The 17,411-nt window shown below is 46.3% G+C and overlaps 1 protein-coding gene across 2 annotated transcripts in view; it reads left to right on the plus strand.

The window, feature by feature from the left end:
- LOC144762012 (sterile alpha motif domain-containing protein 12-like) overlaps window positions 1-17,411 on the plus strand; it is a 101,317-nt gene that overhangs the window by 44,276 nt on the left and 39,630 nt on the right. For both annotated transcript variants that reach the window (XM_078647175.1, XM_078647176.1), the window contains exon 3: window positions 13,175-13,325. In XM_078647175.1, the coding sequence (XP_078503301.1) occupies window positions 13,175-13,325 (151 nt within the window). The remainder of the gene's footprint in view (window positions 1-13,174; window positions 13,326-17,411) is intronic.

The following is a 17,411-nucleotide window of genomic DNA, read 5'->3' on the forward strand; positions in this document are numbered from 1 at the left end:
TGGGGTTTCTATGCAGCGGCTTTGACTTACTTTGCCCGCGCGCCCTTTTGCACTTCCCAGTCACTAGAGGGATGTTTCACAAGAGAAGGCAGGAGAAATGGTGGCAGGTCCACTGTTTTCTTTCTACGCAGTCACTATTTTGCCTGTTTCTAGGGTCGTCTGCACTCTGTAGCCAAAGACGTGGAGTTTCACAGATAAAGAGGACTGCACTGGCTGGGCCTGACCCTGTGTCCATTGGGTGAAGCAAGAGGCTACTTTATTTTCTCTCACCCTGGGACACCTTTCACTACCCAGACATTCAATCCAGAGCAGGGCACTGGATTGAATGTCTATGGTCTATGAAAGTATTGAATAGATCTGTATGATTAAAATATCTTGATCAAAAACAAAAATCAAGTTTTCAAATTCCCCATTTGAAATCCTCATAAAAAAAGAAATAAACTATCTCTCTTCAACCACAATGAGTGTCATGGGTGGTTTGAGTAAGTAAATTGTATATATTGTAGATTTAGTATTAGCATACATGTTATTGATAATTTATCGATTGGCCCAGCCTTACACAACCCCCTACCAGGAAGACAGGAATTCTTCAGTGCAGCAAATAATCTGGGAAAATCTTTTTCTTCTGCTCTATTCTGCTCACTGCTGGGAGTTGGTCGAGCAGAGCAAATTAATGGATAAAACCAGTCCATGGTTGTTGATGATCCCCTAAGTGAATTAAACTAAATTTAGCGGCTTTCTCTTTTCCACATGTACTCAGAGTTCCTCAGTTCCTGGTCCATGGAGTTAATTTATCCACCAATATCCAAATTGTAGCATCTTTGCTCCACTCTCCTCATCTCTGTCTCCCTAAACCTCTTCCAAAGCCCCATTAACTACTACTGTGAATCAAAGATCTCCAAATCCGAATTATTCTCTGTTGAGCCCACAGGCTGGTTGTGACTCTGCTACTTTGAGAAACGTTCTCAGCACAAAAGATTATTGTGCTACAAGCGCTATACCCAGGGGGATGCCCGAGTCCCAAAGGCCTGTGAGGATTTCCTCTCCCTTCCTGAGTCTACTGTGTGGGCTTCCCTTAGTTTTCCAGGTGCCCCCTCTCATCCACAGCACAATGGCCACCGTTGGCTACACACACATGAGCAAGCCTTCTGGCAGGCTGCATTAAAACATTCAAAGCAAGGCAATCAAAACTATTTATTCAATTGGTATTCTGAGATTGGATTACCTAAATGCTGATTTGCTATTAACATTAAATAGAATTTTCCTAATTGATGTTAGTGGAATATTAATTTCACCAATGCTGTCATGATTATGTCTAGTATTTCTCAAACTCAGCAGCAAGACTTCAGGCAGGTAATATGCAACAATTCAGAACATGAATAGTAATTATAAATAATCCGATTCTAAGCATTTTATTGATTGGCTCATATTGGATTGACTTTATGCCACACATTTGGTCTAAATACTATTGAAGAGAAGTTAGTGGACCAGCTGGTTACAACATTTAAACAAGCTTTTCCTGCAACCAGGCAGTACATGAACATGTGCTGTTTAATGCTCGTTATGATTCCAGGTGCAAGTGGAACAAACGTTTCCTTCACGCCTTCACCCCATAATTAAACTTTGCATAACCCTACTTAGGCCTTGACAGCCAATAATACATTGTAACTGTCAGTACTTCACAACAGTTACACTTTGCTGGAAGGTCCTTTTTTCATTTGCTAACTAAACCACCTCCCATTTGAATTCCTGCAAATCGTTTTCTTCCTTTGCTGTCCAGTAATCTTTCTGTCTTTGAGAAAATTGCATTTTCTTGGTCTCCCAGCTATGTGAATCCCTTTGAGCACTCATCACTGAAGTTAGGACATAGGGAACCTTCCAACATGGCTGACAGCTTTCCTGAGCTTAGCTCACGGGGCGGTTTGTGTTGCAGCTTCATGGCACTATCATTTGCAAAGAGCATTCCAGAGTATCCCAGAAAAGGGGACAAGGATGAGACTGAGCCCAAAACTATAGATGAAACAGTGCAAAGTTTTCTACCTATAACATTACATTTGAGACACCAGTATCTGCTTAACATATTGTTTAACATTCCTTTTAAAACAATTTTAGTTCTTGGATTTTCGGAAGAAAGATGACATTACAAGAACAAACACAATATGGGTTGCAATAAATAGCCACCACTAGATATACAAGAAACCAAACCTGTTAACGAAAGCAAAAGGCATTTTCTGCAAACAATCCAGTTCCATCATTCATGAACCATTAGAGGGAACTATGAGGGCCATGGATGTGTAAAATTAAACATAACTTCCTTGTGAAAAAATGCGACCTGCTTCACAGCCCATTGAAAAATACAGCCCAGATGTGACTGTTCCTGCATGGTCATTACAACTGTGCCCAGACTAACCCTTCAATGCTGTTTGCCACTCATGGGCCACAGTGTTCAGAAACCAATGGCTTGAGCTGCAGCCACCAAAGCACGAATGCGTGCAGAAAAATCTTGATGGAGGAATGTGGGTCCGCTTCTCCCTCAGGAGGGCGCCAGCCCAACATCTGAATATTAGCTCCTCTCCTTGCATTCTTCAGGTTCTCCAATTTGTCTTTCAAATTTACAGTAGAGGGCAGCAGGCAGTTCTGGAAATGTACCACATCCCACTTTTCTATCAAGGTTTTGAGAGCTTTAGTCCTTTTCTCTGAGGAGTGAACACATGTCTCCATTTCTGTAAGTTTGATGAACGAGGATACCAATGCGACCTCCATCACCAGCATCTGGAATTAAATACCATCTATTTTTTATAGAAGCTCTAAAAGCCGTAAAAACCTTCATGTCATTTGATAAGTTAGTTATTTCTCTACGGGAGAGATAACTAGGCGCAACTCCACAGTTGGTATGGGTTTTGGGGAACACACCACCCATCATTCACTGCCTTTATGGAGCCTCCTCTCTTTCTGTGTCCCCTTTGTTTGGTTTGCAAATTTCTCTGTCTTGGTGATGGTAAGTCATCAAACAGATGAGCCTAGGCTCCAGAGAACAAACTCCCTGTAGCTTTGGTGTCCCAACACCCTGAGGCTGCCGACACTAACCAGAGGCAAACAGCATATTTTGCCACATTCAAGGGGAGAAGATGGTGTCTTCCCCACCCAGTCCCTGACTCCTGGCAGAATGTCACTCTGATGTACCCAAGTTACACTACTTAGATCAGGTGTGCGGATGGCCATGGGTGCTATGTTTTTTGCCACAGTGCAGGAAGGGGAGTTGTCTGTTGATAGGCTATGCCCTGGGCAAAATGAGCCATCTCCCACTCAACAAAACCACCGCTACTTCTGCCATGACAGCCTCCTGCTGACTAAGGAGCAAATCTGAGCGCAATGGTAAGAGGAAAGGGAAGACAACCACAACACTGAACCTGGAGAGAAGGCAACACACCAGCGACTTACACGGTCACATTCATTTACACCACTGCTGTTGGACTATTGATACAGGACCAGGTTGACCCTACCTGGGATGTTCTATTTGTAGTAGGGTATTTGATGCTTTGGTGCTTCTAGGTGATAAGTAGCAGAACAATTCCTGAATGGCCTCTCTAGTGGTGCCGACGCCCAGAGGGTGAGGCGACCTGTATTTGAAGACCTAAGTTTGACAGTAGTGAATGTTGGTTCCAAGGGGTGTCTGTGAAGGAGTCTCCAACTTAGTGTGAGCGAAAGAGGGCCACCGTTCCTCACCTGTTTAGCATGGGGTATTTTAATGCCACCCACCCAGAAGCGCGTGCTCTTCTTGGGTTAACCTGATTGTCAGGCTCTGCCAAATATCCTTTGCTGGGAAATGAGAAGGTGAGTGGCGGTAGCTGTGGGCTAAAGTCTTCAAGTAAGAACCCCTCGTTGATGTGCGCTCCTGCTGGCGTCAAGTAACTCGTCCACATGGTAGGTAGTCTCAAGTGGTGACTTACTGCGTTTTGTCTCCCTACTGCCCATGAGTGAACTTCAGTTCTGGCTCCAGCCGTTCTACTCTGTCTCCTGATACCATCTTCCTGGTGATGACGGGCTGCGGGCGCCCACAGCCTACGAGCATCTACAGGCTGGTGGCTTGAAAGAGTCTGGTACCCGGATGTCCCTCTGATCAAGGCTGGGCCTGGTCAGAATTTTCATTCATGCCAGAGGAATGGGCTCAACTTGTCATGTTGCATTGCATTTAGCACAATTTAATAGCACAATTGCGTTCATTTTGTACGTGAAGGGACATCTTTGCACTAAGAAAATAGAGCTAAATGCAGAATTACTCTTCTCCTGTAACTCCACATAATTTTGCTGAATTTATGGGTAATTTGTGTGATTAACCTACATAGATTTACGCAAGTTACGCCCACCCCAAGCCATTCTGGAAGGCTGGGAACCAATGAATAATAGAGTCCCTAAAAGTGCCCCTTCCTTTAGTGATGATGACGGGTCCCGCCCATCCCTACCAAGCCGGACGGAAGCCACACAGGGCTGCAGCACTTGTCCTCTTTGGAGACCAGCACTAACCCTCAGCTAGAAAGTTTCAGTCATGCACTGCCATGCACACGCGCTCAGCCTATGGGGTATCAACAGTGTCCATCATTTCATCAGCTCTTGCATCTTCATTTCTCCATGGAGGTGAAACATTGTTAACTTCCTCCCAGAGCTCCAAACAGAGGTTGAGTCAGTGTCAGGATAAGGGTTAGTCGTAGGATTAACATAATAATTATTAGGTTTTCTGTGAAAATTACATTTAATATAAGTTAAAGATAAACTTTTAAGTAAGCTTTAGGTTTAGGGTTCGTGTAAGGGTTACAGGATTTAAGTGTATTTGTTAGGATTTGAATGTTTTGTGTGAGGGTGCGTAAAGAATCTGTTTAGTAGCAAAGGCATTTATAGAAGTTTTTTTCTGCCTATAGCTAATTAAAAAAAATTGTCAGGGAGAAGAGAGGATGTTTGGCGTTGGTAAAATGGGGTAACTCTTCCCTGACACAGTGTAACAACTTCAATGTCTGTTGCAGAAACTGTTACATGCACTGGTTCCACTGTGTGCCTCAGTGTTGTGCGCTTGGAGCACAATTGTACCTTGAAAGCCACAGGCCAGGCTGAACAGTTATCTTGTTGTTCAAATATATATTGCTAACACTTTGTGGTGCCACCTTAGAGAAATATACTTTTTGGAGTTTAGCGAAAGCTACTGATAAAATCCCTACATTAGGCGTTTTCTAAAAGTTAGTTTTGGTATAGATAAGAAGGCATTGAACTGTTCAGCCCATGCAGCCTCAGTTTGTGAATCACTGTCCTGGGAATTCACTCTAAATGCAAATCTGACTGTCTGGAACCAAAGCTGTAACAGCCCTCTTGCTCCAGTAGATGGAAGTCTGTTTACTTCCTATAAAGGGTCAAGATCTAAGTGTAGTTTGTCCAGGCATCCATCTCTTGGGTAACACACTGGCCAGCCTTGGATGCAGCCTCTGCCAACCCAGGGAAGAGAGTACCTTGCTCGCCAGAAGAGAAGGTTTCATGCAACAGGTCCTGCCAGAAAGTTCTTAAAAGCCCCCACTCAGAGGAAAGTGCTGCAGACCGGCCTGGATGCAGTCAGTCTGTCTCCACCCGACACCCTGGAGTGTCGCTGAGTCCGAGAACCTGCATCATGTGATGACATCAAGGGGCACAAGAGCTGAGATTACTTTTCATCACAGTAAATCACAGACTGCATTTTTCTGGCAGTGTTGGACCCTATGTACAAAACTTGAAGAAGAAAAGTTAATCACATAGTACCTGGGCCCAGCCCCAAAGATATTTTATTTTGCAGACCTTCCTAACTAATGGAGAATTCTGACTCGCTGAAAGTACCTAGCGTGAACGTATTGCCTGATTTAGAGGAGGCAGGAATATATAATCTGCCTAAAGACGTTGGGTTCCCTTTCCACACCACTGAAGGGAAAACCACCCTATTCTGATGCATACTTCGAATTGCTGATTCATCACCTTAGAATACCCCCCAGTAGCCAGACTCGATCTGGAGATTTTTTCATAGCACTGCTCCAGTGTACGGCTAGGTGGCGTCATATGGCTCCATGCTGGTTCCACACCAGCCAGAAGTGACAGAGCACAGCCACTTGCTAAAATCCATTCATTTCTTTCCGGTCCTTCCGGCGTGGGTCAGGATCTCCACTCCCGATTTTGTCAGGCTTCTGACGTCTTCCAAAATGTTTTCGCAGTGTTCCCACCAGAAACCACAGGTCGTGGACCACCTCCAGGGATTGACTATAGATGAGTCCAAGTCTTACCTGATTCCTTTTAGGAGGCTTTGATTCATCGGGACAGAACTGGACACAGTTGAGATCAGGGCTTTTCCTCCTCAGCAGCGAGTCCACGTATTCGGGCTATGACCCTGATGTTTCAGACTCAGTCCTGGTTCTTGGTGAGGGTAGCTCTGAGGCTTCTTGGCCCTGTGCATCCTCCTCATCAACCATGCCCGGTGGCACGTGCGTGCTCTGCCAAGGAACTTAAAGTTCCAATGGGCTCAGCATCAAAGCAACATCCAGATCTCGAGGGAGACAGCTGCAGATCTACAGAGTAGGCTGCTGAGATACAGTTGTTATATCCACAGGTCCCTCTCACTTTACCACCCACAGCTGACGATGGTGATGGACTCATCACTGCTGGGCTGGGGAGGTCATCTGGGGTAAGTGGAGGTCAGAGGACTGGGGTCTCCAGCAGGGGCAGGCTCCACATCAGTCTACTGAAGCTGTGGGCCATTCATCTGTCTCTGAAGGCCTTCCTTACGTTCATCAAGGGGAGGCTGGTGCAGGTTCTCATTGACAACACCACTGACATGTGGTCCTGCAACAAGCCGGGTGGAGAGGGTCCTGCGTCTCTGGAGGTGGTTGGAGCATCGGGGGAATATTTGTGATCACAAATCATCTAGCAGGGTCTCTGAATTCTTGAGAGGGAAAACTGAGCAGACGATGACTGGTAGAAACAGGTGGCATCTGTATCCCAAGGTGGCGCAGGGTGTCTTCCAGTACTGGGGAGAACCTAGCAAGATCTTTTCTCCACCCTTCAGAATGTGCAATGCCAACAGTTTTGTATGTTGGAATTCCCGCAAGAATACTCAGGTGATGCAATCCAGGTTGGAATGGTCAGAGGGGCTCCTGTATGCCTTCCCACCTCTACCTTTTATGCCCCAAGTTCTGAAGATCAGGACTGACTGAGTCAGGAGAGGTCCTAGAGTGGGCCAGGAGAGAGTGGTACCCGGAACTCCTGAGTATGAGCATCTGCCTTTAGATCAGCCTGCCACGGAACGACGGGCTCCTGTCTCAGCTACAGGGCAGGTTTCTCCATCTGGATCTTTGCAATCTATATCTACATTTGTTAAGAGTAAGCAGTGACAACTGACTGCATTTGATTTGCTGCCTGAAGTGGTGGATGTTGTTCTTGCCACAAGGGTTCCTTTCAAAATATCTATTTATGCTGAACGCTGGCAGGGTCGGACAGGCCTATAGAGCAATCAGGCAGTGCCCGATGGGCTGGTCTGACAGATCAGTGCATGGGATGATTTTGTGGGCTAATTTTATGGTCAGGTGGGCCGGTTTTTACTGTTGAATATCTGATATTACCAATTTTTAACTAACAGCTTCTCTAAAGGGGGTATCTTTTATTTTGGTTCGCCAGCCTATTTTTTGTCCCAGTCTGACCCTGAATGCTTGGGCAAGTTTGTAACCTTGTGTGGTGTTCACAACACTGACCCCCAATCCATCACTCTACCAACATTCTTCGCTCCCCCTCACTCCTCGAAGGAGGAGGAGAGGCTCCATAGGTTGAACCCCAATAGGGCTTTAAACATTTATATAGCTTGTTGTCCGTTCAGGTTGAAGAACTTCTCCGTCAAGTATGAGGTGCGCAAGCGCCCACAGAAACATCTAGTAAATATTATACTATATTAAAAGTGGCCAACAAGTTCTCAGTAAAGACACCATTGCTCTGTGATTAGCTTGCCAAGGTTCAGAGGTTTCCAGTTAAGCGGCCTAATTACAAGTGGGGCGAAATGGGGTGAGCTATTTACCATATTTGTATTTTTATTTGTATCGGATATTTGTAAAGCGCAAACTGTCGCTCCGAAAGGAGCATCCTGGCTCTAAAATAGTGTACAATACAATAATAGGACCTAGATGGAAGCCATTACAAAGACATTGGATAGATTAAAAATCCAAGTTTTCAATTGCTTCCTAAAGACATTCTCATGGGCTAGGAGTCTGAGCTCTTTGGGCATGGTGTTCCAAGCCTTTGAGGCCAGCACGGAGAGGGTCTTCCCCCCCCTTTGTTTTCTAGTGAAATCTAGGGATGTTAATCAGATTTCCGCCTGATGACCTCAGACTTCTTGGAGGATCATAACGGGTATAACGTCTCCAAAGATACTTTGGTCCCGTCCTATTGAGGGCTCTGAAGGTGGTCAAAAGGATTTTAAACAAAATCCTCTTATGCAGGGGTAGCCAGTGTAAAATCTTAAGAGCCGCCGAGGCAGAGGATTTCCTTGGTAATTTAAGTTCCAATCTGGCAGCTGCATGTTGCACACTCTGTAATTTTTTCAGCGTGGCTTTTTTAGCCCCGGCCATCAGGCCATTGCAATAATCCAAACACGAAAGTATGAGGGCTACTGCCACTGTCTTTCTAGCGTCAGTGGGCAGGAAATCAAAACATTTCTTTAGAGATTTAATAATACTAAAGCAGCTTCCTGCCACGTTCCTTACATGCTGATCAAAAGAAAGAGCGGCGTCAAATAGGACTCCCAAGTTTCTGGCTGTTTCTACTGAATGAGGAGGAGCAGGCGAGTCTTCCGGCCACCAATCCCTAGGGCAGAAATGGACATCTTTACCCAAAGGTAAAATCTCCGTCTTGTTGGCATTGCACTTTAAGTGGTTGTTATCCATCCACAAAAAGTCTTCTGTCAGACAGCTCTTCAAGTTCTGTTCCGCGTTAGTGGAGTTCTTATCCATGGAGACAATCAATTGAGTGTCATCGGCATACGATGTTACAAGTATTCTGTATGACTCTATTAATGCCATGAGGGGGACCATGTAAATGTTAAACAAAAGTGGGCTCAGAATAGAGCCCTGCAGAACTCCAGATGAAACCTTTTTTTCCTTGGAACGGAAGGGGCCCAGTGAAACGGTTTGGGATCTATCAGACACGAATGACACTACCCAAGCCAAGGCCACTCCTGTTATACCTATGAGTCTCAACCTTTCAATCAGAATTTTATGGGAGATGGTATCAAACGCTTCCGTAAGATCCAATAACATCAGGACAGCGTTTCTACCCTCATCCTGCAAAAATGTAATGGCGTCAGTGAGTTCTAAGAGGGCCGTTTCGGTTGAATGTCTAGGCCGGAAACCTGACTGTTGAGGGTGTAGGATATTGTGAGTTTCAACAATTTTTTTTAGTTCTAAGTATACCATCTGTTCAGTTATCTTCCCCAAAACCGGAAGAAGAGAAATTGGTCGAAGATTAGAAAGGTCGGTAGTGGATTTGTTAAGTTTTTTCATTAAAGGTTTAACAGTTGCTTTTTTCCACTCAAGAGGTACTACCCCCACACTAAGTGAAGCGTTGACTATCGCATTGATGGTAGGGTTGACTGCGTCCATTATCTGGTGTAGTATCTGGGGGGGACAGGAATCCGTGGGTGCTCCTGATTTGTAAGCCAAGATAACATCCCGCGTATGGAGGAGAGAGGCCGGCTAGAAGGAGCTTAAGGTATGAGTCTTAGTCTCCATCAATTCCTGGTGACTAAGGGCCAGATGTAGGTAGCCCTTTACCGATCGGAATCGGCCGAAAATACCGATTTTCGGCCGTTTCCGATCGGTAAAGGGCTATGGAGATGTAGGGGCACATTTTCGGTAATTTTACCGATTCGTTATCATTACCGAATCGGTAAATTTACCGAGTCGGTAATATTTACCGATTCGGTAATGATAACGATTCTGTAACATTACCGAAAATGCTATGTAGGTAGCCTATGTTCCATCAGCACATGGCTTACAGAATCGGTATTTTACCATGGAATACAAATCCATGGTAAAAAACCGATTCCTGTGTACATGCACATCTGTGCATGTACACATGTGCCAGACGTGCCCTTAGGGCATGTCTGTGTGCCACATTGCACACATGGCCGTTTTGGGGGTGCTAGAGGGTGTCAAAGTGACACCCCCTGCACCCTTGTGAATTCTATAATTTCCGATTCGGTAAATACCGAATCGGTAATGCCTAATCATTCCTATGGGCTTCAAAGCCCATAGGAAAGAATAGGCATTACCGATTCGGTATTTACCGAATCGGTAATTATAGAATTGTTAAGGATTCGGTAACGAATCCAGATGTTGGGACCTACATCCCATTTACCGATTTTAAAATACCGAATCGTTAAGATTCGGTATTTAAAAATCGGTAAATGGGATTTACCTACATCGGGCCCTAAATGAGGAGGAAGAAGGAAGAGCAGGACAATCCCTCTGTAAAAGCTCAATTTTCTCCTCAGAGAAATCAGCAATTTGATTGCAGAAGCCTAGGGATGGCGGAATTTCCGGCTGGAGAATTTTGGGATGAGTGAAGGACTTCACTATGGAGAAAACCGTTCTCTGCTTTTGCTGGGCCTCATTAATAGCATTGACGTAGTATTCCTTCTTGGCCATTTTAATACTAACAAGGTAAGAATTCCTATGCTGCACATAGAGAGATTTAGCTGATTGGTCATAGGTTTTTCTCCATTTACGTTCACTCTTTTTGCATAATAGGTGCTTTTCAGCCAGCGTCTGTGAGTACCAAGGGGCGTTAATTTTTCCCCTTCTACCCTTACTAGGGGGGCTTTTTGGTGAAACACACCCCAGAATGACTTGTTGCATCCAGGAATGACAATTTTTAGAGTCTTGAGACACATCTCCGGACAAGCTAGGCGCCTGTGACTGCCGTGGTGGATTAGACTTGATACTTTCAGCAACCCTCTTCCAATTTAAATTGGTAACGGGCTGCTGACTGACCCTAGTTCTTTTCCCCAGGCAGGGAACACAGACATTAAAAGGAATCAAACAATGATCTGTTCAGATTTGCAACACGGGGGAGTGTGTTTACAATGGGGAAAAGTTCGAACATATCCCATCCAGAGTATGCCAGGCAGAGTGGGTTGGTTGTGTCACAAGTTGATGCAGACCAAAAATATCCAAAGTCTGATGAAAATTAATCACTTGTGTGTCGGCTTTAGATTCCCACTGGAGGTTGAAATCCCACAAAAGTGTAAAATTTGGGTAGCGCAGCAAAAGCTGTCCTAGGCTTTCGCCGAGGAAATCTAGAAATATGGAAGCGCTACCTGGAGGGCGATAAACAAAACCTCCCGAAAAAGAAAAAGATGGACTTAGCATAATGGAAAAACCAATTCCCTCTGCTCCCTTCAGGGGATCTAAGTCAAATGTGTGACACTTCAAGGAGCTTTTAATGATTAAAGCCACTCCTCCACCTCTTTCACTCTTCCTATCCTGCCTAAAAAGGGTGAAGCCTGAAGGAAGGGCAGACACTAAATCAGGATTACAAGTGTCATTTAGCCACGTCTCCGTTACAAACAGGACATCGAGATCTCTATCCAGGATTAAATCCCTGATATCCTAACTGTGGCAACTCATCGAACGTGCATTAATCAGCCCACCCCTAAGTTTGGAGGAGCCTATCCAAATGGTGTCTACACCCAATAGGGGCTCAAGCATAGGCCAGGGTGTGGTCCATCTACAGGTTCTACATGTAAAAGGACCCCATATCTGCGCCATGGAAAATACGACAGAGGCATTTACCATTAGTGTTTAGCTTGTACAAATCACTTCCAGTGTAGGTTAGAGCAGACACGGTTTGTACAGAGTGTCCTGCGCCTGTCGCGGACTTGGCGCGGACGGGCGCAGACGGCCTTGCCTTTGGCGCGCCGCCGGCGTGCCCGCTGCGCCCGCCTGCTGCGCTGCCTGGGTTGAGTGCTCATTTTACACTAAAAGAGGAGGGTGGGAGGCAGCGAACAACTGGAGCGCTACCCTGGAATCCACCCAAGATGGCAGTTTCCCTCTCTGAAAGCGCGTCAGCACCGATTCCTCAGAGTGGGGAGCAGGGTTCGCGGTGCGGTGACGACGAAAGTGAATTAAAATGCAAGTAAAACACAAATTTCTTAAATGCACCCAAATTATTATAACAACAGCTTTAAAAACGTAATAGCAGGTTAGAACCCCCGGCTATCCGCCTCAGGGGAGAGTAAGTACACTAAGTCTGTGCGCGCGCGCTTTCAGCGCGATTTAAATGCCAGGGAGGGCGGGAGGCAGCGAACAACTGGAGCGCTACCCTGGAATCCACCCAAGATGGCGGTTACCCTCTCTGAAATTGGTAAACTACTCATATGTGGTAAACTACATTGCCCCAGTATCATTTGGGTAGGAAACTAATATGGCCCTTTACTTTTGTCATTTTTTTGTCTTGCTGGTAGATGTGAGAGTCTTATTTTGGGTGAAATAAATCGGAATCCCTCAATTACCCACAAATTAGCATGTGGAGTATTTTGAGACTTTATCACTGAGTGGATGTTATGGTGTACAAAGTCGTTCTAGCAGACTTGCCTTGAAAAAGTAAGCTAATATCAGCAAAACATGTCTCATTATGTTGTCAGAATTTAAGATTTGTTAAGATCATCAGGAATTTGGATTTTAAAACTGACTAGATATTCTTTCCTATCTTTGGACAATGGTTTGGTTTTGGACAAGTGGAAGAGGTGTGGCGCCGCGGCCAGGGCGACTGACGCTGGAATCTGGGGACCACGGTTCGATCCCCGGCTCCGGCGGCAGGTTAGCCCAGCACCATGTGACTCTGGGCAATAGCTCGCTTAATCTTCCCGACGGCCCCCAGCGCCTAGAGACCCTTACGGGTGATTGTGCGCTTTACAAATGTCGACTTTAATGGTTAAATGAACTTTTACAACATATTGTGAGTAGCTGCTGGCTGGAGTGAGCCTAGAGACACAGACTGTGTGGTGGTGGTGGTGGTGGTGGTGGTGGTGGGGGGGGGGGGAGGGGATATGACACTGCACTGAGCATTGGATACAAATAGTGTGTGATTTTAAGTGGGTCACACAATACCCCTCCTTGTCTTTCAGGATACCAGTGGTGGTCAACAACTGAAGCACAGCGCCTTGAAGAAGCCCCCGTCCCAGTGGAGCGTTAAAGATGTGTGCCATTGGCTGCGGAGCTGGGATTTTGCAGACAGCGCCACCGTGGTGGACTTGGCTGAAATCCATGCCATATCAGGTAACCTGCGGATGTCGCGCGTGATGGTTTTTTGTGCCACTTGAAACTGGTTCTAGAAATTGCAACAACAGAAGTGTTCATGAAAAACATTCTGATTGCCATGTACAATAACCAAGTGAAGAGGACCCAGCAGAGTATTTTCAGAATTGGGACTGATGCATTATTGGGGTCATTCTGGTCATGCCCTGACCAGGTTCACACACACGTGACCCTGCACCTGACGTGTCCCAGCGTGCACCAGAATTATCCTTCTCCCGTTGAGTCCTTTAGTGTGGTCATTGCCCCCAAAGCCCAGTGAAGATTGACCTCCATGGAAGATGCTCTGGATATTTCCATCTGTGTGAATCCAGTGGTGCCCTCCTAATCCAAGGCCAGATCTTACCCACCCTCAAGCAGGTCCCTGATCCCGCAGTGCTTCCCACCCTTAAAGATCCTGACCTGGTCTGTGTTTATATTAAAAGGACATTTGCACAGGCGCTTAATGCGTAAAAAACATAAGTGCCAGGGCGCTCGTCAGGGCGCCAATGCAGCGAGCACCACACATTGCCCGTGCCAGCGCTGCCAGTGACAGCACCAACACAACCACTAACCATCACACTCTTGCAAGTGTGGCAATTCATATTATTCCAGGCCCCAAGGCTATAATGGGTTGGACAGCAGGTGTAAGTCATTTAAATGTATGTATAATTGATAAACAACTGTTGTTGTGCTCATCTTTAAATTAAACAGACAGCGTCACCATGTAGCAGACTAAGTGCCGGTGTGGACATCTCAGTGCCGGTGCCAAGCACCGGAACCACCAGTTCAGTTAGCAGTGCTTAATTTGAGCCATCGCTTGCCACTTCATTGCAGACATCTTGTTTCCGCCCTCCCTGGGCTTACTTTACTGACACATCTCTGCCACCAGGTGTGCTCGACGTATTGACTCAGTGGAATCAAACGACTCCTGTAATGCCATGAACGCATGAATTCAGCACACGAAACTCCAAAACTGCAAACATGAGGCTCTTGATGACCTGGAGCAAGGTGGCCACCATACTCAGGGGAAGGGTTGCAAGGGCAAATGTTTGTTGAAAAGACAATCCAAATGTCATGGAAATTCCTAGAAGACGTGAAGTTGGTGCTCACCACATTTGCATGACATTTTCCTGGGAATGACCAGAGTTAGGTGCTGAGTATGTAGGTATACATTCTGCAGGTGTAGCTCAGTTGTCATGTGCCTGATCACCTGTGAGCTTTGTATGCAGCTTCAGACTTTTGACATACATATGTATTCAGGAATAAAACCTTGTGAATTGATTTAATAAGAACTGTTGAATTTCCAATAACCTTGAAGGGGCTGCAAATTGCGGCACAAGCATGAAACATTATTTTGCTTAAAGCAAGTGTGCATTGATTTTTACCTATGATAATACTCCTATGCCTGGTCTGCATTATTGTAAATACATCACAGATGAGGTGCTGAGGATCACGCGGTTGTACCGTAAGATCTCAGGTGCCAGGAGTTTCAGCTGTGTCGGCTTCAAGCCAGAGGACCTGTTTCATAGCTCATGATCCAAGCTGTAAATTCACCCTGAAGGACTCATCTTCCCTGGTACCTGATCTTTCAGTGCATTGTTCTCAAGAAGAAATCCTACAAGCATGTAGGGATTAGCAGGAGACGCATCACTCTCAGGCGTGGGATTTCCTACTTTCCTCCTCATATATGAGACTGGGACTTCTTGAGTGGCTTCCAGAGAAAGGCTCGGATCTAAGGAGATTCCGAATGCCGCTGGGAGATGGATAGGGCTGGCTAGAGACAACGCAAGCTCATGGTTTAAGCAGAAGGATCAGAGAGCCTGACTGGTGCGGCACCCGCTGCAGGTTCATCTCGAACTGGCTGAAGACTGCACGAGTTAAGGCTGCAGCCTCGGATCAGCCTCTTTCGGCTGTACTAGCCTGGGTGCAGCAGTGTCCTTAAATTTCAGAACAGTCTTGTTTCACCAATTTGAGTAAACAAATTAAAAGTAGCTCCTTATCACCCTCCTGTACCATGAAGTTAGCCATCTGGTCAGATTCCGACGACGCCGATCCTTCTGACCACACACCACATGGTTGGGCGCAGCCAAGGGATATACATAAAGGCATTGAGACTGCTTGTGGCTTTGCCCAAAAAGTGTATCGAGAGTGAGACTCTAATGTTTTTGCGCACAGCGAGGTAGGCCCTACCGTCGCACCGCAATACACAACACTGGCGATAAAGTCCACTCTCTGCACCAGTCAACCGGCTACCAGCAACTTTCTACAGCCAGTGCTGACACTTGCCTGCACCACTTGACGTGGCAATTCCTGCACATGTGGGGCAGTGCTGCAAGACTGAGGTGGCTCCTGACAACTGCTCCAGAGGGCCCGTGCTGCTTCCTGTGCTCTAGCGCATCCACGCCCCGCCAGCCACAACCTGTCCGGAAATGCAACAAGCAACTGCTGAGGTTCTGTTATTCTCGAGCCTGACTCCATTTTGTGTTGCTCTCACGTAGGCCTGTGAAAGAGGCCCAGCGAACAAGTGGCCTGGCCTTCTGAGTTCATGTACACATTAACTAGGTTTCTTTCGACTCTGAAAGAACTGCAGAGAAACTGACCTCTTCACCTGAAACTGACCTCGCAAAGCCAATTTCCCTTGGTTTGATCCTTGTCTAAGAGTGCCACTTAATGTTCAGGACCTCGTTAACCTTTAGTTTCCTTGCACATGTTTTATCTTGTTCAGCATCTATTACTGTTTCCTTTATGTTCTGACATTACATGGGTTGTGCTTTTCAATTATAAATTTGTCCGGCTTGCAAAGATTGAATTTGAGACATTCCTAATAATTAACTTTTGGGTTGGGTTACTGTAAATTGGGTTTTTGTTAATGTGATACTCAGTTAGAAAATGTGCCCTATTGGTTAGAATTTTGCGCAGTGGGTGTACATTTATAATGAGAATATGGTGTATAAAAGGAGATGTCTTGCCTTAGTAATTTAAACAGATTTCTGTTACTAGCTGCAGCTAATAAACTTGGTCTCTGACGCCACCCAGAAGTATTCCGTGTCTCTGTATACCAAGACAGGTGGAACTCGAAGATTTCAGGTGTGTCCCTGGCACCGCTGGGTTCTGACCCGGTTCTTCACTGCTCTTGCCCCTACGCCTGGATCTCAACAGGGCACCTCTGAGGCCCAACACCAGAGGCTATCCAAAGAAGCGCCAAGGGCATTACTACGAGCCTACTGGAGGGACCCAGGAGCGACACCCATCAGAGTTGGGCTCCAAGAACTACTACAGCCCACAGTGAGTACAGACACCTCACAACTCAGACAGCGAGGGTGCATCCTCAACTCCGAGCATCAGTGAGGGTGCATCCTCAACTCCGAGCATCAGCGAGGGTGCATCCTCAACTCCGAGCATCAGCGAGGGTGGGATGTACGACATCACAACGCATGCTTTTACTCCGCATGCCATTACAACACAGTTTTTACAACGCAAGTCGTTACAACGACTTGTGTTGGGGGGCGCTGGATAGTGGAATAGTTTAATTTTCTATTCCAACTCCAGTCCCCGTGGATAGGAGGGAAGGTGTTGGATAGAAAATTCAACTATTCCCTATCCTACAGCGCCCTCCAGTGCAAGTCGTTGTAACGACTTGCGTTGTAATAGCTGCGTCGTAATGGTAGTGCGGAGTAAAAGTTGCATTGTAAAGGATGTTCCCCGCGAGGGTGCATCCTCAACTCCGAGCATCAGCGAGGGAGCATCCTCAACTCCAAGCATCAGCGAGGGTACATCTTCAACTCCGAGCATCAGCGAGGGTGCATCCTCAACTCCGAGCATCAGCGAGGGTGCATCCTCAACTCCGAGCATCAGCGAGGGTGCATCCTCAACTCTGAGCATCAGCGAGGGTGCATCCTCAACTCCGAGCATCAGCAAGAGTGCATCCTCAACTCTGAGCATCAGCGAGGGTGCATCCTCAACTCCGAGCATCAGCGAGGGTGCATCCTCAACTCCGAGCATCAGCGAGGGTGCATCCTCAACTCTGAGCATCAGCGAGGGTGCATCCTCAATTCTGAGCATCAGCGA

The sequence above is a fragment of the Lissotriton helveticus genome, chromosome 6 (assembly GCF_964261635.1).
Source record: "Lissotriton helveticus chromosome 6, aLisHel1.1, whole genome shotgun sequence".
NCBI lineage: Eukaryota > Metazoa > Chordata > Amphibia > Caudata > Salamandridae > Lissotriton > Lissotriton helveticus.